The sequence below is a fragment of the Zophobas morio genome, unplaced genomic scaffold (genome assembly GCF_036711695.1).
Source record: "Zophobas morio isolate AGI-343-1 ecotype UQ-CSIRO unplaced genomic scaffold, CSIRO_AGI_Zmor_V1 ptg000023l, whole genome shotgun sequence".
In the NCBI taxonomy this organism is placed as follows: Eukaryota; Metazoa; Arthropoda; class Insecta; order Coleoptera; family Tenebrionidae; genus Zophobas; species Zophobas morio.
In genome coordinates, this window is record NW_026972128.1 from 7,240,045 (window position 1) to 7,263,710 (window position 23,666).

At 31.3% G+C, this 23,666-nt stretch overlaps 1 protein-coding gene across 2 annotated transcripts in view; it reads left to right on the plus strand.

Moving 5' to 3' along the window:
- LOC135134087 (nephrin-like) overlaps nt 1–23,666 on the plus strand; it is a 494,536-nt gene that overhangs the window by 468,022 nt on the left and 2,848 nt on the right. For both annotated transcript variants that reach the window (XM_064062687.1, XM_064062688.1), the window contains exons 8-10: nt 6,122–6,422; nt 18,142–18,485; nt 20,226–20,361. In XM_064062687.1, the coding sequence (XP_063918757.1) occupies nt 6,122–6,422; nt 18,142–18,485; nt 20,226–20,361 (781 nt within the window). The remainder of the gene's footprint in view (nt 1–6,121; nt 6,423–18,141; nt 18,486–20,225; nt 20,362–23,666) is intronic.

Genomic DNA, 23,666 nt, shown 5'->3' on the forward strand with positions numbered 1-23,666 from the left:
CTCTATTATCAATTTTTCAATTTCATAAATATTTCAGTGTCGGAATTTTTCAATTTTTCGATTCTCGAACTTCTAGATTTTTCAAATTTTCGAGTTCTCGATTTTTTTCACTTTTCGATATCTCAATTTTCCGATGTTTCAGTATTACAATTTTTCTATTTTTGGATTCATTTTTTCGATTTTTCGATTTTTCAATTTTAGACGTTTCTAAATGTTCTTTAAACGATGTTTTAGTTTTTTGACTTTTCAATTTGTCGATTTTTCGTCGTATTGACTTTTCGATTTTTTTATTTTTCTGTTTCTCGATTTCTCGACTTTTCAATATTTCGATTTCTCGATTTTCAATTTTTCAGTTTTTCAATTCAATTTTTCGAATTTTCAGGTTTTTGACTTTTAACTTTGTGAATTCCCAATTTTTCAGTTTTTCAGTTTCTCAATTTTTTCTATCTTTTCAGTTTTAGGATTTTTCATATTTAGCATTCTCCAATTTTTCAATTGTTTGATTTTTTGATTTTGTACGTTTTCAATTTTTTAGTTTTTCGATTTTTGAATTTCTTAATCTTTGGATTTTTAGATGTTTGTTTCTCGATTTTTAAATTATTCGATTCTTCGATTTTTAATTTATGTTATATTTAAATTTTAAATACCTATTTCGATTTTATATTCTAATTTTTCAATTTTTCGAATTTTTAAATTTTAGATTTTTCAACTTCACGGTTTTAGATTTATCAGTTTTTCAATTTTTCGATTTCCCTATTTTTCCAATTTTCGATTTCTCAGTTTTCCGGTGTTTCAGTTTTACAATGTTTCAATTTTTCGATTCTTCAATTTTCCGATTTTTCAATTGTTGGCGTTTCTAAATTCTCTAGTTTTCGATTGCTCAATTTCTCGATTAATCGATTATTTGATTTCTCGATTTTCGATTTCTCAGTTATTCAACTCAGATTTTTGATTTTTAAACTTAGCGATTTCCCGATTTTTCAATTTATCGATTTTTAATTTTTTTAATTTTGCCATTTTTTGTTGTTTTGATTTCTCGCTTTTTCAATTATTAATAATAATAATTTATTTTCTACAGGTACATAACCCAATTATAGAAAATACAAAATAACATATAAAAGAACATATAAAGAATAATTGTTTACAATATAAAAGAAAAAACGACGAAAACGTACGGATATGTAATGAATGGCCTAACGATCAAACAAATTGATTATACTTTTTTTGGTGGTTCGCAGACTGTCAAAATGTATGTCACATATTGATGATATATTATTAACAATATCAGACATGATAAATATAGGGGATTTACGCAGAGTATTAGTCCTACATGTAGCTGAATAGATTGTTGTCAATTGTCGCACATTTAATCGAGGTACTATAAAATTTATTTTATTCAACAGCCACATGCAGTCTATTCTGTTGTTCAATAATTTGTACATAAAAACTATACTTAATATTTTGCGCCTTACTGCGAGTGAAGTATAATTAAATCTCCCTAGCAATGTTAAATGGTCATACCCTCTAACCGGATAGTTTCCGTCTTTAACAAAACACAAAAATTTTAAAAATCGCCTTTGTACCGATTCTAAACGATTAACATGAACCTCATATATTGGCGACCACACAATAGCACAATACTCTAATCTACTACGCACTAATGTAAAATACAAAACACTTAGCGTTTGTGTATCTTGAAAATCTCTACAGTTTCTAATAATCAGACCATACATAGCGTATGCTTTTTTAACAATCTCTGTTATATGCAATACAAATGTGAACTTGTCGTCGAATAATACTCCCAGGTCCCGTGCAGTCTCATTACGCTGTAGAATGGTGGTACCTATTCTGTAAGAAAATTCTGTTTTGATAAACTTTCGAGAGAACGTCACAACGAAACATTTAGATATGTTTAGTTGAAGCCGGTTCCTGACGCACCAAGTTACTAAAGCATCTAGGCATCTTTGTAACTTTTCGCAATCAGCTGAAGAGCGAATTTCCAGGAATAATTTTAAGTCGTCCGCAAACAACGATTTATTACAAGATACTAGTGCATCCGTCACATCGTTAATGAAAATTAAGAATAGCAGGGGGCCGAGATTTGAGCCTTGCGGGACTCCCGATATTGAGATGTACACTTCAGAAAAATGCCCGCCATGTAGAACTTGTTGTCTTCGATTAAAGAGATAAGACTTCATTAAGGCCAATAACGGGGTTGAGAAGCCAATACGATCTAATTTATGAATTAAGATGTTGTGGTCAATTTGATCGAACGCTTTTTGCAGATCTGTATACATGGCATCTACCTGACTATTTCTATCTATTACTTCCGATGTAAATTGCGTAAAAGTGGCTAAATTCGTGGCAGTGGAAGGCGCTTTCATGAAATTGTTTAGTTTTTAATTTAATTAAATACGTATTTGGTTTTATAAAATTTTACATTTTTCGATTTCTCAATATTCTTCAATTTTTAGATTTCTCGATTTTTTAGTTTTTCCATTTTTCAATTTTCGATTTAAAATTTTAGATTTTTCAATTTTTCAATTTTTAATTTTTGTGGTGTTTTGGATTTTTCGTTTTTAAATTTTATAAAATTACGTACTCCTCCATTTGTGGTTTATGAATCCGTATTGAGTTTTTACCTTAGGAGTCCGGATTTATGGAAAAAATCAAAATTTTATTACAAGAATTTACAATTTAACTTTGAAATTGAAAAATCGAAATGTTTTGAAATGTTGCAAACTCTTTAAATCTAACTCTATAGAATAAATATTATTTAAATATTAGCAAAATAGTCCTGAACTTGTGGTTTATTAATCCGTGTTGAATTTTTATCATAGACAACGAGATTCTTGAAAAAATCAAAAATGTAGATATAACAACTTTTCGATTTCTTAATTTTTCGATATTTCAGTTTTGATGTTCTTTGACTTTTCAATATTTCGATTTCTCGATTTTCGATTTTTCTGTTTTTCAATTAAATTTTTCGAATTTTCAGGGTTTTGATTTTCAAATTTTGTGATTTCTCAATTTTTCAGTTTTTCAGTTTCTCAGTTTTTCGATCTTTTCAGTTTTGGAATTTTTCACATTGTATTCTGTTGGACAATAAATTTTATCTTATCTTATTTTATCTTATATTAAGGATTCTTCAATTTTTCAATTTTTCGATTTTTTAATTTTTCAATTTTTCAGTTTTTCGATGTTTTAATTTCTTACTTTTTGGATTTTTACTTTATATTATGTTTAATTTTTAAATACCTATTTTGATTTTATATTTTAATTTTTCAATTTTTCGATTTTTCAACTTCTCAGTTTTAGATTTATCAGTTTTTCAATTTTTCGATTTCCCTATTTTTCCAATTTTCGATTTCTCAATTTTCCGGTGTTGCAGTTTTACAATTTTTCAATTTTTCGATTTTTCAATTGTTGGCGTTTCTAAATTCTATAGTTTTCGATTGCTCAATTTCTCGATTAATCGATTATTTGATAAGATTTCTCAGTTATTCAACTCAGATTTTTGATTTTTAAACTTAGCGATTTCTCGATTTTTCAATTTTTCGATTTTTGAATTTTTTAATTTTGCCATTTTTTGTTGGTTTGATTTCTCGCTTTTTCAATTATTCAATTGTTCCATTTTTAATTTAATTAAAAACGTATTTTGATTTTATAATATTTTAATTTTTCAATTTTAAAAATTTTACATTTTTCGATTTCTCAATATTCACTTTTCTGCGACATTTCTGTTTTTCAATTTTTTGAATTTTTAAATTTTGGATTTTCAACTTCTCGATTTTAGATTTTTAGCTTTTTCAATTTTTCGATTTCCCTATTTTTCCAATTTTCTTTTTTCGACTTTTCGATTTCTCGATTTTTCAACATTTGTTTCTCATTTTTTCGATATTTTGGTGTCGATATTTTTCTAATAATTACAGAATCAACTTTTTCAATTTTTTAATTTTTTGATTTTTTAACGTTTCAATTTTTCAATTTTTTATGTTCCTAAATTTTCCATCTTTCGATTTCTCAATTTTTCGATTAATCGATCTTTTGATTTTTCTGCTTATCGATTTCTCGATTTTTCGACCTTCGGACTTTTCGATTATTTGTTTTTTCCATTTCCCATGCCTCCACTTCTGGATTTCTGGATTTATCGAATGTTTATATTTTTATTCTTCAATTTTTAGATTTCTCGATTTTTTAGTTTTTCGATTTTTCAATTTTCGATTTAAAATTTTAGATTTTCCAATTTTTTAATTTTTAATTTTTGTGGTGTTTGGATTATTCGTTTTTTCAATTTTTCAATTTTTTACCTCCTTAAATTTTCGATTTTTTGATTTTGCCATTTCTTGATTTCTCGGCTTTTGAATTTTTCAGTTCAATTTTTTTATTTTTCAGGCTTTTAATTCTTAAACTTTATCGCGACTTTTCAATATTTCAATTTCCCAATTTTTCGATGTTTCAGTTTAGGGATTTTTCACATTTTCAATTCTTACATTTTTTTTTAATTTTTAATTTTTTGATATTTCAATTTTGGGATTTTTGAATATTTCGATTCTTCAATTTTTCGATTTTTAGATTTATCGATCTTTTGATTTTTTTTTTGTTTCTCAATTTATCAATTTTTCAATTTTTAAATTTTGGATTTTTCAAATTTTTAATTCTTCAATTTTTAATATACCTATATTACATTTTAATATTCTGGTGTTAAGACATATTTTACTTTTTCAATTTTTAAAATTACGTTTTTTTGATATCTTAGTTTTTCAGTTCTGCGATGTCTTTTTTGCAATTTTTTGATGTTTTAATTTTTGGATCTTTCGATTTTTCGACTTTTCGGTTTTTCAATTTTTCGATTTTTCAGTTTTTCAATTTTTAAATGTTTAGATTTTTTAATATCTCCATTTTTCGATTTTTTTATTTTAGATTTTTCAATTTTTCAAATTTTAACTTTACAAGTTTTCGACTTTTCGGCTTTACGATTTTTCAATTTTTCCGTTTTTAAAGTTTAGATTTTCCAGTTTTTCAATTTTTCGTTTTTTTGATGTTTCGTTTTCTTGATTTATCGATTTTGCAATTTTTCGAATTTTTAAATTTTTGATGTTTCAGTTTTTTGATTTTTCGATTTTTCGAATTTATGATAAACCCGGTTTACACAACCTCAATTAATTATTTAATTGCGATTTAATTTTTAACCCCGCGTTGAAGTACCATGTGACCGACTCTACGCTAATCAGACGTTGCTAATGGCCTTGTTAAATGCGCGATCAACTTAATCTCAGTTAAAATATTGTATAAACTGGCCCTAAATTGTGTTATTCTTTATTTTTGTACTGAGTTACTAGAAAATTAAATGTTAAAATTATCCAAACAAATTTAACACATTTTTTTGAAAACAAAGGAAGTTTAGTTATTCCTTTTATTAAAATAAAACAAATTTTTAAGGTAGTCAGAGAAATAGAAAAAAAAAAACACACTGTCTGTCGCATTTATAAACCGGTTTTAGCAAAGCCGAACAGTCGGCCGACTAGTCGGTTTTTACTGGCCGAACAATCGGGTAGTCGGTTAGTCGGCCAGACCTACAGTCGGTACATCTCTAATTTTTTGATATTTTGATTACTCGATCTTTCGATTGATTTTTCGACTTTTCGGATTTAGATTTTTCGATTTTTCTCTTTTTGAACTTTGAAATTTTTTTAATTTCTCAGTTAATCGATATTCCGAAGTTTCAATTTTTCGATTGTTTGATATTTCGTTTTTTCAATTTTTCGATTTGTCAGTATATTTCATATTGTTCGCATTTCTGGGAAGTTCTGTGAAAATATTGCTAAATCGCTGTATTTTGGAAACATTGGTCGAAAGTGAATCTTTCCAAAATACAGCGATTTAGTAATATTTAACATAATAAGGGACAATCATGAAGTTATTTCAAAATAATTTAGAAGTGATTTCTCATTGGTATTTAGAAAGCAATTTGTATATGTTGTAATTGTAAAATATTTTGTAACACTGATGCACGACAGGGACGTTGGATAAATCTGCATCTATACTAAGAGTTATATATTATCTTATTATCTGCAAAGCTAAAATTTTTGGGAAGCGCTGATCCTGGTGTTGGTTTCAGGTCGACGCCGAGCCGCCAGCGTCCTTTTTCCGGTGGAGTTTTAACAGCACTCCGGGGATCTCGAGGGAACTGAGCGAGTTCACCACCGACCTCGGCACCAGCATGTTGACGTACGTGCCGAGGGCGCCGGCGGACTACGGCACTCTGCAGTGCTGGGGCAGGAACGAGATCGGCTCGCAAAGCGTTCCTTGCAGCTACCATATCGTCCCTGCAGGAAAACCCGACCCGCCGCACACGTGCACGGCCGCCAACGTCACGCACCATTCCGTGCTGCTCACGTGCAAGAAAGGCTTCGATGGAGGTGAGTGCTAAATTTTACGACAGCGAATTACGCCACGACCTCATGAGATGGTAATCTTGGCGTTTGTGGTGGTGGATTCGTTTTTATGGTTACGGAGGATAGGCGCAGTTAGCATTTCAGGCGGAAGCTTATCCTCGATCAAATAGAAAAAAATGTGTGCTACAACTTGTTGAAGTTTAATCAACACATGGCAGTGTATTAACAAATCCAAGTTGGGAACAAATTAGCGATAAATTAAGTGTTTTTACTGCCCGAGCTGAGCTGACGAAGTTCTGTAATTGAGTCCATCGAATCTACTTACATTTTTCTCGACGTTTCATGACCCCCGTCTCTGTCTGTCTATCTGTTAGGAAGATAACCTCCGTTCTTAAATTTTGTATGTGTCTTAGGAGTATACATATATGATGAAACGCTAACTAAATTTGGCTAATCATCCCAATGGGATAACGTCATCAATGTACAAAACTTACATTAGTAAATGTTATTTACATTTTATAAAATAAGATACTTCTGCATGTGTAGTTTATGAAGCCGTGTTGAATTTGTACCCTAGATATCCAGATTTTTGAAAAAAAAATCAGAACTTTATAATTTGTCGTTTTTTCAATTTATAAAATTTTCAATTTTTCAGCTTTTCGATGTTTCAATTTCTCTACTATTCGAGTTTCGATTTCTTCGATAGGTATTTCAATTTTTTTAATTTTAAAATTTTCAATTTTGCAATTCCTAGATTTTCCAATTTTTCGATTTACAATTTTTCGATTCTTCAGTTTCTCGATTTCTCAAATTTTCGATTTCTCCAATTTTCCATTTCTCAGTTTTTTATTTTAAAAAATCAGTGATTTTGTTTCAGTTTTATGAGTCTGCAATTTTTTGATTTTTCAATTTTTCAATATTCCAATTTTTTAGCATTTCTAAATTTTCAATTTTTCGATTGAGTTTACAATTTTTTTATTTTTCGACTATGTTTTCGATTTTTTGATTTTTCGGTGCTTCGGTTTCTCGACTTCTCGGTTTTCAGATTTTCAATTCTTCAGTTTTTAAATTTTTTTATTCGTTCATGAAGTATTTTTATGCTAGCCATCGAGATTTTTGGGAAAAAATCAAAATTGCACAATTTTATCGTTTTCTTAATTTCTCGAATTTTCAAGTTTCGATTTACTCAAATTTTCGAGATTTTAGTTTTTTTATTTTCAAATTTTTCAATTTTTTTAATACATATTTCAATAATTTTTTGGCGTTTCCAAATTTTCGATTTTTCGATTAAGTGATTTCTCGACTTTTCGTCTTTTAGATTTTTCCATATTTTGGTTTTCCCATTTCTCGATTTGTCGATTTTTCCATTTTCATAGTTCCAATTCTTCAATTTTTTTATTTTTCAGGTTATTTATTTTTCAATTTCCCAGGTTTTCAATTCTTCGAAATGTCGCTTTTTCGTTGCTTCAGTTTTGAGAGTTTTTAATTTTTCGATTTATCGATTGATCAATTTTTCAATATTTGAGTTTTGGGATTTTTAAATTTTTCGATTCTTCAATGTTTTGATATTTTAATTTTTTGATTTCTTGAATTTCGTTTTTAAAATATTAGATTTTTAATTTTCAGTTTTTCGCTTTTCAAATTTTTCTATTTTTCAGTTTTATCAATTTTTCGATTTCTGTAGATACCCAGATTTCGATGTTTAAAATTTTCGATATTTTTGTAATTAAAATTTTTCACTTTTCCTGTTTAGATTTTTTCTAAATTTAAAATTGTAACTTTTTCAAATTTTAATTTTTCAATTTTGGGCTTTTTCGATTTCTCGATTTTTTCACATCTCCATTTTTCAATTTTTCGACTTCTCGAGTTTCCAATTTCTCAATCTTTTAATGTCTCGATTTCTCGATGTTTCAGTTTTTGAATTTTTCGATGTTTCGATTTTTTGATTTCTCGGTTTTTCGACTTTACGGCTTCCTGATTTTTGAATTTCCCGAATTTTCATTTTTTTGATTCTTCAATTTTTCCATTTTTTTAATTTTAGAATTTTCGATTTCCCGCTTTTTTGATTTTTCAGTTTTTCGATTTTTCAATTTTTCGTTTTTTAAAGTTTACGTTTTCCGATTTTTCGATTTTACGGTTTCTTAATTTTTTAATATTTGATATAATTTTCGACTTTTCAAATTATCCATTTCCCAACTTCTCAATTTTTCAACGTTTAAAATTTTTGGTCTTTACATATTTTAAGTTTTCTATTTCTCAACTTTTCAACACTTCAATTTTGGCAGTTTTTCTATTTCTGAATTTTTCGGTTTGTCGATTTATCAACTTCTCAACTTTTCGATTTCTCAAGTTCTCTATCTTTTGATGCTTCGATTCCTAGATGTTTCAATTTTTCAATTTTTCGATGTTTCGATTTCACGATTTCGCGGTTTTTCGATTTTTCGAATTTTCAATTTTCGAAATTTCGAATTTCCAGTGTTTTCATTTTTCGAATTTTCTATTTTTCGATAACCGAAATTTTTTAATTTGGATTTCTGGATTTTTCATTTTTTCCATTTTTTGACTTTCGATTTTAGAATTTTCGATTTTTCGATTTTCGATATTTCGTTTTTTAAATTTTAGAATTTTAGCTTTTCTAATTTCTCGTCGAACTTCCGATTTTTGGATATTCAAATTTTCAATTTCTTTTCTTTTCAATTTCTCGATTATTCAATTCTTTAATTTTTCAAATTTTCGGTTTTTGATTTTTGAATTTTCAATTTTTCCATCTTCAGTTTTTAGATTTTTAACTTTTCAGTGATTTTATTTTTCGATTTTTTGATTTCTCGCGTTTTCGATTTTCGAAACTCGAATTTTCAATCTTTCTACTTTTCGATTTTTCGACTTTTGATTTTCCGAACTTTTGGTTTTTCAGTTTTTACATTCTTCAGTTTATAAACTGCAATTTTTTTTAATTTTCCATGTTTTGATTTCTCGAGTTTTCGAAACTTCAATTTTCAATCTTTCCATTTTATTGATTTTTCGACTTTTGATTTTTCGAATTTTCGATTTTTCAATTTTTACATTCTTCAGTTTGTAGACTTCTCAAGTTTTTTTACTTTTCGATTTCTAAATTTTCAATTCCATTCTTCAGTTTTTCGATTTTTCGATTTCTCAGTATTCCACTTTTCGATATTCGAATTTTTTTAATGTTGAGTTCTCGATTTTTCTTTTTTTTTTCATTTTTCGACTTTCGATATGTCGTTTCTTGGGTTTTAGAATTTTAGGTTTCCCAATTTTTTGGATTTTCGTTTTATCGAATATTTGATTCATGGAATTGGCGATTTTTCGATATTCGAATTTTCAATTTGTTTCCTTTTCAATTTCCCAATTTTCAATCTTCGATTTTTGAATTTTTTAATGTTCGATTTTTCAATTTTTCCGTTCTTCAGTTTTTGGAATTTTTAATTTGTTTACTTTTCAATTTTTCGATATTCGAATTTTCAATTTTTTTACTTTTCTATTTCCAATTTTTTCATTTTTCAGTTTTTAGATTTTTCAATAGTTTTATTGTTCGATTTTTTAATTTCTCGGGTTTTCGATTTTATTTTCGAAACTTGAATATTCAATCTTCATACTTATCGATTTTTCGATTTTTAATATTTTGAATTTCATATATTTTCGATTTTTCAGTTTTTACATTCTTCAGTTTTTAGACTTTTCATTTTTTTACTTTTCGATTCTCAAAGCTTCAATTTCATTCGATTTTTCAATTTTTCCATTTTTCGACTTTCGATATTTCCTTTTTTAGATTTTCGAGTTTTAGGCTTTCCTATTTCTCGGATTGTCGTTTTTTTTTCGAATATTTGATTCATCGAGTTTTCAATTTTTCGATATTCGAATTTTCAATTTGTTTCCTTTTCGATTTCTAGATTTTTCAATTTTTCAATTCTCCGCATTGTCTTTCTACTTTTCGATTTTTCGTCTTTTGATTTTTCAATTTTTACATTCTTCAGTGTTTTGACTTTTCAATTTTTTTTAATTTTCGATTTCTGAAATTTTCAATTCCATTTCTCAATTTTTCGATTTTTCAATTTTTTGATTTTAGATTTTTCGGAGTTGAGGTAAAAAACAAAAATCGTTAGATCAAACTTTATAATTTTTCAAAAAGCGGGATTTGGGCTTTACTTCAAGGGCGAGGGAAGTTCTGTCGAAATAACGTTCGACCAATTTTTTAGCAATAATTCTTTGAAACTTAGCACAAGCGTCGAGTTTATCCACCCCTACCTAAATTCTAATGACGTCACCTCAAAAGTTTGCTAAAGAAATCGTACTCACAATTTGTAAAATAATATTAGTTACAAAAATTTCTCATACACATTTACACTTCTGAGTGAGATAAAATTACTCTTAAGTTTGCTAAAGAAATCCTACTCACAATTAAAGTAGTAAAATAATATTAGTTACAAAAATTTCTCATACACATTTACACTTCTGAGTGAGACAAAAGTACTCTTTGGATTTTTTTTTTTTTGTATAGAATGAGATCTATTATCTAGCCAGCTTTAAATTTTAAAAACTAAGGCTAATACTTATTGAAGTGATTTTGTTGTCTGCTTTGGAGCAACAGACTAAACTGCAGACTTGGTTCGAGAATAACATTTGAAAAGAGCTCATAGAAATTCAAAACACGTTAATCTCACGCCTTCAGCTGAAAAATATTTAATAACACGATGTAATAAATTTATTCTTTTAATATATGTCGACGTACGTTTGTTATAAAAGCGAATAAACATGAAACTTTACATTAGCGTTCGTTACTAGAACAACATAAAAAAATAAATTACTAAACTAACTAATACCTGTGTAAACCATAATTTATACAAATAAATTTAACACCGTGTTTAATTAAAATTTACATACCTAATTACCAAAATTTAAATAAATAACAGCGATATTTTTCGTTTCTATATATTTATTGCGATATATATCAAATCTGTATTACTTGCAGAACTGAAAAATATTGTTAACTCAACTACTTTTTCGCTTTAATTCACAACTCTCCTGATAAATATAATACCAAAATCCAACTGGTCCAATATTTGAAATGAAAACAAGACTGTTTCGAATATTAGTAACCGAAGTTATTAAATTTAGTTATCCAGACTTCACAAGATAAACAATTTTTGGCGTAGATGAATTCTAAAGCCTGCTTACTCATAAATTTAGCTAGTTGTATATTCTGATTTACGCCTGTCCTAAGCCTTATTGAAGGGCTTTATCTTGTTTGAGAAATACTTCTACAAGAAAGTTCATGTTTAAATAAACCTGTTTCCACCCCCTTTATCCTTTCTAAGTTTATGTTTGTCTAAAGCTCTTTGAATGTTTCAGCGAAGAAAATAACTAAAATACACTGATAGTCGCTTTAAAAATTTAAGCAACAACTGAAAAACAAACACGGCGTGTTGTGTTGAGTTTAGAATTCCTCTCCGCGAATTTTGATTTTATTGTACATTTGTCTTTATACAAAATAAATTTGCCCACAATTGTCTTGAGACAATTTAGGCAGCAACGTGTTTCAAAGTTTGCCAATGTATGTATAATTTAAGCAACAGTTTCAACGGTGTGGTATTACGACGCCATAATGCTTTGTGTTTGCTTTCTGTACTTTCCAGAGTGTATAGACTATTTCTACGAGCACAATTTATATCACAAAGTGAATTAATGCAACAAAATACATTATTAATTTGACGTCATTGTGGAAAACGTAATTGCTTGAAGCATCGCAGCTTTAATTGTTTAAGAGTTTTGAAATTTTATCTTGTTTTTCTCGTAAATATTAGTCATTAAATTTGTACAACAACATAATTCTGCTCTTCGATTAAGATATCACAAAAGCGCAAAGATGAGACAAATATTTTCTCGTACTAGATTTTGAAGCGTAAATCTAAAATAATTTGACTTTTTAAATATTGTGGTCAATTATGATCGAATCTTTCCACATTTGCTTTCAATTGTGTAAAAAGTAGCAGTAAATATTATCACTGCAAACGAAATGGATCAATTTTATTAGCGTGTTTCGCTACAACTTCGAGTATCGAATGCTCTAAACCGCAAGGCAGACACTTAAATCCCTCTGAAATTATGTCCCGTTAAATTTGAACAAATGTTTATTAATTCAAAAATAACACCCGTCCCGTATATGTATTCGTCTCTTCATAATAAGCGGTCCGGTGTAAATATTAACACTGAAGACTAAACACCTTCGAGAAATCGAGTGATCCAAGCCTCAAAGTGTAATCTTGAACCAATCTGGAGTTATGTCCCGTTAAATTTGAAAACTGTTTTTCTAATTCAGAAATGACACCAGTCCCATATCTATTTCCTCTCCATATATATACGTACAAAGTATCCCAGTCCCATATCTATACCCTCTCGATATATACGTACAAAGTATCCAGTTTGAAAATTAACTGGTAGGAGTAGAGAAATTCGGGAAATTGAGTGCCCCACACTTCAAAGTAGAGTCTTGAACCATTCTGCAGTTATGTCCCGTTAAATCTGAAAAATGGTTTTCTAAGTCGGAAATGACACCCGTCCCGTATATCTTCGTTAGCCCGTAAGATTGGAGAACTTCAAGGAATTGAATGTTACAAACCACAAAGCGGATTCATGAATTTCCTCGGGAGTTATTTGCTAAACGTCAAATCAGAATTTTGAACAGTTCTGATGTTACGTCCCGTTAAATTTGAAAAATGGTTTTCTATGTCGGAAATAACACTCGTCCCATATATCTTCGTCCTTCCATACTAAACAGTTGGAATAGCCATTCTGAAAATTAGCTTTGAGGGCTAGAGAACTTCGGGGAATTGATTGCTATATACCATAAATGAGATTCTTGTACCGTTCTGGAATTGTCCCGTTAAATTTGAAAAAATGTTTCTTAATTCAGGAATAACACTCGTCTCATATATGTTCGTCTCTTCATCCTACACAGCTAAAGTATACGGCCTGAACATTTGTTCAAAGACTATCGGGTGCTCCAAACCACAAAACGGAACTTTGAACCGTTCCGGAGTTATGTCCCGTTGAATTTGAAAAATGGTTTTCTGAGTCGGAAATGACACCCGTCCCACATATTGTCGCCTTTCCATACTAAACGGTCTAAAAATTAGTCCCTAAGGCTAGAACCCTTCGGAACACTGATTGCTTTAAACTAAAATGAGAATTCTTGTACCGTTTTGGAATTAAGTCCCGTTAAATTTGAAAAATGTTTTTTTTTAATTCGGGAATGACACTTGTCCCATACACATATAATCGTCTCTCCTTACTAAAGAGGTAGAGTATCCGGTTTGAAAATTTGCTCCGAAGACTAAAAACTTCGGGGTATCGAGTGCTCCAAACCACAAAACGGAAACTTGAACCGTTCCCGAGTTATATCCCGTTAAACTTGAAAAATGGTTTTCTAGTCGAAAATGACACCCGTCCCACACATCTTCGTCTCTCCATACTAAACGATCTCAAAATTAGTCCCTGAGGTTAGAACCCTTCGGAAAATTGATTGCTTCAAACTACAATGCAAATTCATGAACCGTTTTGGAATTATGTCCCGTTAAATTTGAAAAATGTTTTTTAATTCAGGAATGACATCGTCCCATATATATTCGCCTCCATACTAAAGACGTAGAGTATCCGACTTGAAAATTTGCTCCAAGGACTAAAAATTTCAGAGTACCACAAAGCGGAACCTTGAACCGTTCTGGAGTTGAAGTTGAAAAATAGTTATTAATTCGGAAATGACACTCGTCCCATATTAAACGGAAATCTGGTTCGCAAATTAACCTCTAGGACTGAAGAGATTCGAAGAATCGAGCGGTCTAAATTTTCAATGCAGAATCTTGAACCGTTGTGGGGTTATGTCCCGTTAAATTTGAAAAATTGTTTTCTAAGTCGTAAATGACACTCGTCCCGTACAACTATACTCGTCTCTCCATACAAAAGAGAAAAGTTCGGGCAATTGATTGTTACAAACTATAAAGCGAATTCTTGAAACGTTTTGGAATTATGCCCCATTAAATTTGAAAAATGTTTTTTAATTCGGGAATGACACTCGTCCCATATATATTCGTCTCCATACTAAAGACATAGAGTATCCGACGTGAAAATTTACTCCAAAGACTAAAAATTTCGGGATATCGACTACTCCAAACCACAAAACGGAACTTTGAACTGTTCGGGAGTTATGTCCCGTTGAATTTAAAAAATGGTTTTCTAAGTCGGAAATGACACCCGTCCCACATATTTTCGTCTCTCCATACTAAACGGTCTAAAAATTAGTTCCTGAGGCTAGAACCCTTCGGGAAATTGATTGCTTCAAACTACAAAACGAATTCTTGAGCCGTTTTGGAATTATGTCCCGTTAAATTTGAAAAATGTTTTTTAATTCGGGAATGACATCGTCCCATATATATTCGTCTCCATACTAAAGACATAGAGGATCCGACTTGAAAATTTGCTCCAAGGACTAAAAATTTCAGAGTACCACAAAGCGCAACCTTGAACCGTTCTGGTGTTGAAGTTGAAAAATTGTTATTAATTCGGAAGTGACGCTCGTCCCATATTAAACGAAAATCTGGTTCGCAAATTAGCTTCTAGGACTAAAGAGATTCGAAGAATCGAGCGGTCTAAATTTCAAAGCAGAATCTTGAACCGTTGTGGGGTTATGTCCCGTTAAATTTGAAAAATTGTTTTCTAAGTCGTAAATGACACTCGTCCTGTATATATTCGTCTCTCCATACAAAAGAGAAGAGTTCGGGCAATTGATTGTTACAAACTATAAAGCGAATTCTTATGCCCCATTAAATTTGAAAAATGTTTTTTAATTCGGGAATGACACTCGTCCCATATATATTCGTCTCCATACTAAAGACATGGAGTGTCCGACGTGAAAATTTACTCCAAAGACTAAAAACATCGGGGTATCGATGCTCCAAGCCACAAAACGGAAGTTTGAACCGTTTCGGAGTTATGTCCCGTTGAATTTGAAAAATGGTTTCCTAAGTCGCAAATGACACTCGTCCCACATATTTTAGTCTCTCCATACTAAACGGTTTAAAAATTAGTCCCTGAGGCTAGAACCCTTCGGGAAATTGATTGCTTCAAACTACAAAACGAATTCTTGAGCCGTTTTGGAATTATGTCCCGTCAAATATGAAAAATGTTTTTTAATTCGGGAATAACATCGTCCCATATATATTCGTCTCCATATTAAAGACATAGAGTATCCGACTTGAAAATTTACTCCAAGAACTAAAAATTTCAGAGTACCACAAAGCGGAACCTTGAACCGTTCTGGAGTTGAAGTTGAAAAATTGTTATTAATTCGGAAATAACACTCGTCCCATATTAAACGGAAATCTGGTTCGCAATTTAGCCTCGAGGACTAAAGAGATTCGAAGAATCGAGCGGTCTAAATTTCAAAGCAGAATCTTGAACCGTTGTGGGGTTATGTCCCGTTAAATTTGAAAAATTGTTTTCTAAGTCGTAAATGACACTCGTCCCGTATATATTCGTCTCTCCATACAAAAGAGAAAAGTTCGGGCAATTGATTGTTACAAACTATAAAGCGAATTCTTGAAACGTTTTGGAATTATGCCCCATTAAATTTGAAAAATGTTTTTTAATTCGGGAATGACACTCGTCCCATATATATTCGTCTCCATACTAAAGACATAGAGTATCCGTGGTGAAAATTTACTATAAAGACTAAAAACTTCGGGGTATCGAGTGCTCCAAACTACAAAATGGAACTTTGAACCGTTCCGGAGTTATGTCCCGTTGAATTTGAAAAATGGTTTCCTAAGTCGGAAATGACACCCGTCCCACATATTTTCGTCTCTCCATACTAAACGGTCTAAAAATTAGTCCCTGAGGCTAGAACCCTTCGAGAAATTGATTGCTTCAAACTACAAAACGCATTCTTGAACCGTTTTGGAATTATGTCCCGTTAAATTTGAAAAATGTTTTTTTAATTTGGGAATGAGATGGTCCCATATATATTCGTCTTTCCCTACGAAAGAGGTAGAGTATCCGGCCTGAAAATTTGTCCCATTAAATTTGAAAAATGGTTTTCTAAGACGGAAATGATACCCGTCGCATCTATCTTCGTCTCTCCATACTAAGCGGTCTAAAAATGAGTCCGTAAGGCTAAAGATCTTGGGGGAATTGCTTGCTTCAAACCGTAAAACGGATTCTTGGACCGTTCTGGAATGTTAAATATTTTAAAAAACTTATTAATTCGGAAATTACACCCATCCCATATACATATAATTTGTCTCTCCATATTAAATAGGCCGAGTATTCAGTTTGAAAACCAGCCCATATTGCTAGTCAACTACGGAGAAGCGTATTCTCTAAACCGTAAGGCGAATAATAATTAAATTTAAAAAATATTTCTTAACTCAGAAATGACACTCGTCCCATATATATTCGTCTCTCTGTAATAAACAGGAACACCATCCGCTGTAAAAATTAGCTCGAAATACTAAAAAACTTCGGGAAATAGAGTGCTCCAAACTACAGTAGAGAATCGTGAAGCATTCCGGAGTTATGCCCGGTTAAATTTGAAAAATTCAAAAATGACACCCGTCCCATAAATATTCGTCCCTCTAATCTAAAAATCGGCTCAAAAGACTAAAAACTTAGGAAAAATTGTTTTTCAATTCAAAAACTACACCGGTAAATGACAACAGTCCCATATATATTCGTCTCTCGATACTAAACAATTAAGGTATCCGCTCTGAAAATAAGCGGACTGGTAAACTTAAAAAAATCGAGTATTTTCAACCACACGGCGGATTCTTGCACCATTTTTTTCTTTTGCTTGATTTTTTTTGTCGTTTTCTTTTCTTTTCATTTTCATGTTTTATCGTTTGATCTTTGGTTTCAAAATTTACGGTTTGACCACTTGGTGCCTGAACTTGATTGCAAATATAAAATTCAAGTATTCTTGTGTATAGTTTGATAAAAGCAAAATGTTTACAAATCTTTTAAACTTAATTGAAAAAAATGGACGCAAATACCTCTTTCTTTTGCTTTTAGTGATTAAGTTCTTCATTATAAAGACTTATGTATATGTATGTGTGATTTATATTCCTCATTTCTGTGGATCTAGACAATATAAGATTTATTTTGGGTACCTGTATGATCTATACAACTGTAAATTACTTATCTTGGGTGACTTGAACATACCTGAATTTTTAAACTGGTCTTCAACTTTCCCTTTTAAAGCATCTACTAGGGTAGGTTTTATAGTTCTATTCGATCCTGACTACATTTCTAAAATTATGAAACCTTTAACAGTAAGGTGATCATTATTTCAACGCAAGGTCAACGGTGTCGCCATTCAATACAAAATTAAAAGCAATTTCGCGGGTTAATCACATTATTCATTGGCAATTTGATAGGAAAATGACATGTGCGCCCTAATCCCTAAAAGAATGTTGTAAATTTAATTTTGTTCAGATACAAAAGCTATTCGCGTTACACTAGAACCTAATGGAAAATAAATCAAATAAATTTCGTACAACAAAGCCAGTAAATTAGCCTCGTCCATAACACAAAGGGGGGATTGTTCTGGATCAAGCTTTAATCTAAAATTCATCTAAGTGCAATACCTTAACTTGTAATAACCGAGATAGAAATTATGAAAACAGTGGCATTATGCCATAACAGAATGGATTAAATAATAGCTCTATTATTACAGGTTTGCGCCAGAAATTTACGATGGAGTTAAGCTCAGGCGAGGAAATCGTTGCCAACATGTCATCAACGACGCCAGATTTTATCGTTACTAATCTAGAAGCTGCTCAAGATTATTCGGCAATCGTGTACTCGGAGAACTCCAAAGGCCGATCCAAAATACTGTCACCTTTAGCATTTCGAACCCAGCCAGCTCCTGGTCTGAAGGAACAAAGGCGGTCTACAGGACCCACCGAGGGAGAGAAAAGTGGAACAGGACCATGGCTTTATATTTTGTTAGCTGCTGGGTCTACTTTAATTGTCGCCGGTGCCATAGGAGCGATTATTGTCGTCGTCAAAAGGTTTAGGGTAGGTTTTATTGTTATAAATGTCCACCACATACTCAATAGGTCGGCAGGAAATTGCTTGTTTAGGCGAAAATTAATTTAGCTATTGCGTGAAACAATTTCCTGTGTTATCAGTCATTTTTTATTCTGTTGGTTTTTTGTTTTCAAAAAGTTTGCTTAAATTCTCGGATCCTGAAGACACTTATTATAAATGATACAAACATTACAACAAATTCATTATTGATCCGGCAATTATCTATGTTTTTTAGCACTGTAGTGTATGATCACTGACAAATAAAATTATTGCAGTTAAAATTTAATTCAGCGTAAACTGCATCTATTCCCGGCGCATCCACCAATTTTACGCTTTCTGAACCCCTCACATATTTTATGAGTATGCTAAAATTTATAACATGTTTGTACTTTCATAAAATTTTATTAGTCAATAACAGTGTACTAACTTCTGTAGGGAAGAAGCAAATTAAATAACCAATTTATGTTATAATGAAACAAATTAAAATATTTGGCTACGACAGAATAAATTACTCAGAGTGGAATATTTTAATTGCATTAAAAGTTAATTAAGTTAAATTAGCTGATTTATTAGGAGTTTAAAATTGTTCTCGATTTATGTTTATCACCCTTAACAGGTCAACATAATGTTTATTCGACACATAGTACACTTGTCAAAAATGGTTTCAAGATTTTGGAAGGAGAATTTGTAAATGTGGATATAGATCCAAATATAATACAGAATTTAAAATTTGGTCCAATAGCCTCTGTCGATGTTGAAATATCGTTTGTCTGTGACAAGTGTGAATCATTTGTAATGGAAAATTTTGAAAAAACATTTAATAATAATTAATCAATTGGTCTAATAAGAATTATAGCTAAAACACAAATATTGTGTAAACAGCATTTTCTTACAAACTTAATTTATTTATAATTTGAATTCTTATATATATTTGCGTATGCATGTTTTCATATTTAGCTACATATTTTTAATAAAGTGGTGCATATTTCTTCGATATTTTGATGTATACAATCCGAGCCTTAGTTGCTACGATTAGGCAGAACTTACCGCGCTTCTGAAGCATAATCAATTCTGCACATTAAAGCGTAGACTTCAATAAAAATTCATTTATTATTGTTTTGTAAGGATAAACATTCTGATTAAAATTGGTATTTTAGGGATGATAATAAAAGGTAGCGTATTTATGTTTCGAGAAAACTGGAAACAATTAAGTCGGTTTATGCATTTTTCTGGTATTAATTTATCCAACTCGAAACAAACATCTCCTTCAACCGTAAACCATTTTTAATAAAGCAATAATAAATTACTCGGATACAAAGAATCGAACAGATAAAAAATCTGCATTCATTTCGCATCGCTTCTTAGTTCGGAAATTGCGAAAAGTAATTTAGTACAAAGTATGATTAAAACCCCCATTTGTAAGAACACACCCCGCGTGCATTTCGAGCGGAATGAACAATTTATGGACCGGTTTATCATGATACATATCGTAAACCGTAAATTGTGCGATCCGCGTCGTCTTTATTGCTCCAGTGGCCATTCTGTTTCTCGCTGAAACGATTAAATTCAAATATTGTTGAGCCGAAATGGCAACACGTTGCCGGATTATTTAATCCGACGTCGGCGTCGGCAAATTCCCCAGACGGCCAACTCCTCCACGGATAATACAACGTTCCGTTCCCAGTACGAATCATTGAAAGTTTCTCAGCAGAGTTTTGTTGTTTTCAGGTGGACAGTCCTGTGAGAGAGCGCCGTCCTCGCAGCCCTAAAAGGGAGGAAAGTCCATTGAATCCCCGTGTGCCGCCGCCCTACACGGACCCCATCACAGACGACAACAACCCCGACCTGATTCCCCCCACCAACGGTGAGTACGACCAACGGCGGAGAGGGAAAAATTGGCAATATTTTCAGAATTAAGAAAAGAAACATTTTAACCCCAAGAATACTAATAATATGAACAAAAGAGTTGGCATATTCGAGACAACTAAAGCTTTTTAAACATAAAAATAGATTTAAATTAATCGAACAAATTGTACATAATTTGGAAAAATATTTTCAAGTGTCCAGTGTATATTTGTTGTGGACAGGCACCGCCACTGGTGTATCCCGCGAGATGTCGTCCTGAGTGATAGCCGCACTCTTATGAACTCGAGAAAAACTCGTTTAAACTAGGAAACATGTACGAGGCGATAGGACAGAATGGTTCCGAGGTGAAAACTAGAAATATAGCAAACTGAGAGGGCCATTAATCATGGCCGTAATGGTTACACGGGAAACGCGACAACTTTTAACGCATGCTTCCCAGTTTCATGAAGCTAAAAAACCTACCAAGAATGATGTTCTCTCGACTTTATTCCGCTTACACGCTAAAATACTGAGAAAGTGCGTTATTTCGCTAATAGATGACGGCCATTTTGCTGGCCCCAGGTCACGTTTTCGACGTTGTTTTCGTTTACAAGTTGCGGAAATAAACATGAAGCAGCTCCGATACGCGACGAGAATTTTTACGATATGTAACAGATTAAAAATAATGGTATTGTTGGAGATAATCCAGTGCAATTAAATATTCTGGTACAGCACTTCTCCATAGATATAGACCGTGTCGTAACTATATTGAGATGTGACGATAATGACAAAATTAATCGACTTTTCTACATACATTTTTCTTATTAAGATTCCATTTTTGAACTTTAACTTTTCAAAAATATAATTCGGCGGATATTTTTTTATTATAACTTGATTATTTTGCATAGGCCACACACTTAAGCGATGTTTCATTTTTTGCAAAAACAGCCAATTAAAATCAACACATTTTCGAAAATGCCTTGCCAAATAGCAACGTTTTTCAAATCAAAGCAACCGCGTTTGTATACTGGACATTGTTTTCGGTGGTCTGCATAATTACAAACAGAACTATAAATTTTCATAAAGATTAATACGATCACAGTCATGTTAAGATTGATTTAATGACGGTGATTTTTTTTTTAATAAAATTTTGTTGTAATCGGCCAAGTTTGGACTTTAAATCGGAAGAATGGGACTTAAAATGTACATTTGGTTGCATAACTTAGTTTAATTTTTTTAATTTTAAAGATTTCAATCATCAAAAAAATATTGTCACTAAGACGTTGTTGGTTGATTAATGGCTAATTAACAATCTTGTCATTTTTTTAATTTTACTCGCTCATTTGTTAGCCTTCATTGGCAACTCGTTCGTTAAATAACTATTTAACAGTAGTTCCTGTGGGGTACTGGAAGGATTCGGGGGGTGCATAGAGCTCCTGGGGAAAATTGGGGGCGTTTAATCAATTTGAGGGTGCGGCACAAGAAAATATCTTAACATTTTGAAAAACCGGCAGCATGTTATAATTCAAATTATATAGGGCGTTATCAACAAGTGCGTAAAGTAATTTGTTTTTTGAAAAGTGGACAGTGAGCTGCATAAATTTGGGAACCACTGCTTTAGTATCATACCTACTTTATTTTTGAAATTTCCTTAAAGTCTAAAAAGGAAAGCTTCACGAAAACATTGCAAAAATTATGTATACGGTTTATTATGGAATCAATAAAATTAACTCTTAGTATAAAGAGTGTTTTTTAAAAATTCTAAACTATTCTATTTTCTAAATATTCATATCTAGTTTCTACAGTTAAAACATCCTGTATTTAGTACTACATCTTAGTGTTTTTTATGCTTCTTCATTTTTCTTAAACATTTTCTATATCTAAAGTTAGTAATAATAACGTCTGTAATTTTTTCCTTCTTGCTAGACACCAAAAATCGAAAAAAAAATAAAATGGTCTACTTAAAAAATAGAGATGAATGATAAATATTTGAAAATGTATAAGTTTATATAAGTATCTTATCTTATACTAAAATTGTACTGTTTTTGCGTAACATACACTAAAATTATTTTAGACTAATCGTAGTGTTTTGTTTTTGAGGCATAGCACACAACTTTTTTTTTAATAGCATACCCTATATATTTGTACTAATTTTTGTAATCCTTTTCCTAGGTTTTATAACGAAATTTATTTTTCAAAATTTCGTTGCGATGTTGCCACATCAGTATTACGTCTTAAGTGTCATTTTTCTTAAAGTTGGAAAAAGTCAGTTCCTAAAAAGTTATTGCGGCCTCAGAGAGCAAATCTCAACCCAGTTTCTTGTTCAGGAGTCTCTAATTAGTAAGTGGAGCAAATTTCAAAAAGGGACAGAAAATTCTCAAAATTCTCACATCGTGCTGAAAATTTGACCTAAGGTCAATTCGACGCTGCTGAATTTATTTTCGCAATCAGTTGTTTGGAATTTACAACGGTTCAAAAAAATCCGCGTTCATTTCATTTTATACGTGTGCTAAAAAAATTTTTTTTAACTTTGAAAATTCATAAGTCGAGAACCACTGGTGCTACGCAGTTGAAGCAAAAATTGTTCGATTCCTCAGACTTTTGTGAGTCAGAACAAAAATCATCAATATTTCGCCTTAAGGGGTTTAGTCGCAGGGGATGAGTTTATCGGACCATGTAATTTTTCTTAAAGTTGGATAAAGTCAGCTCCTAAAAAATTACTGCGGCCTCAGAGAGTACATCTGAAGCCAGATTCTTATTCAGGAGGTTCTAACTAGTAAGTGGAGCAAGTTTCAAGAAGATCTGTGCCTTTTGAGAAAATTCTCAAAATCTAACTATTTTGGGATACTCTTCGAAAAAAATTCAAAAAAAAAAAATCTCATATCAAGCTGAAATTTTGGTCTGTTAATTAGACGCTGCTGAATTGATTATCGCAATCAGTGATAAACCACTAGTGCCAAGCAACTGAAACAAAAACTTCTCAGACTTTTGTGAATCAGAAAAAAATCATCAATAATTACGCCTTTTAGAAGCACGGGTTAGCAGAAAACACAATAATGTTATTTTTAAGATTTATTTCTTAATATCATTTATTAAACAATATTATACCGGCCGTCTGGACAATAAAAAATACTTTATGATGTAGATTACGAAAAAAACCTAATTTTATAAAAATAAAATTGGCAACACTGCACGCACCTAATGCGTGAATACCTGCGGCTTACTTCCTAATTTCTTAGTAACGATGGTGACTATAACAACCAATGGTCATTAATCGTTGTACATTATTATTAATAAAACAAGGTGTTATTTTTTATCTTTAAT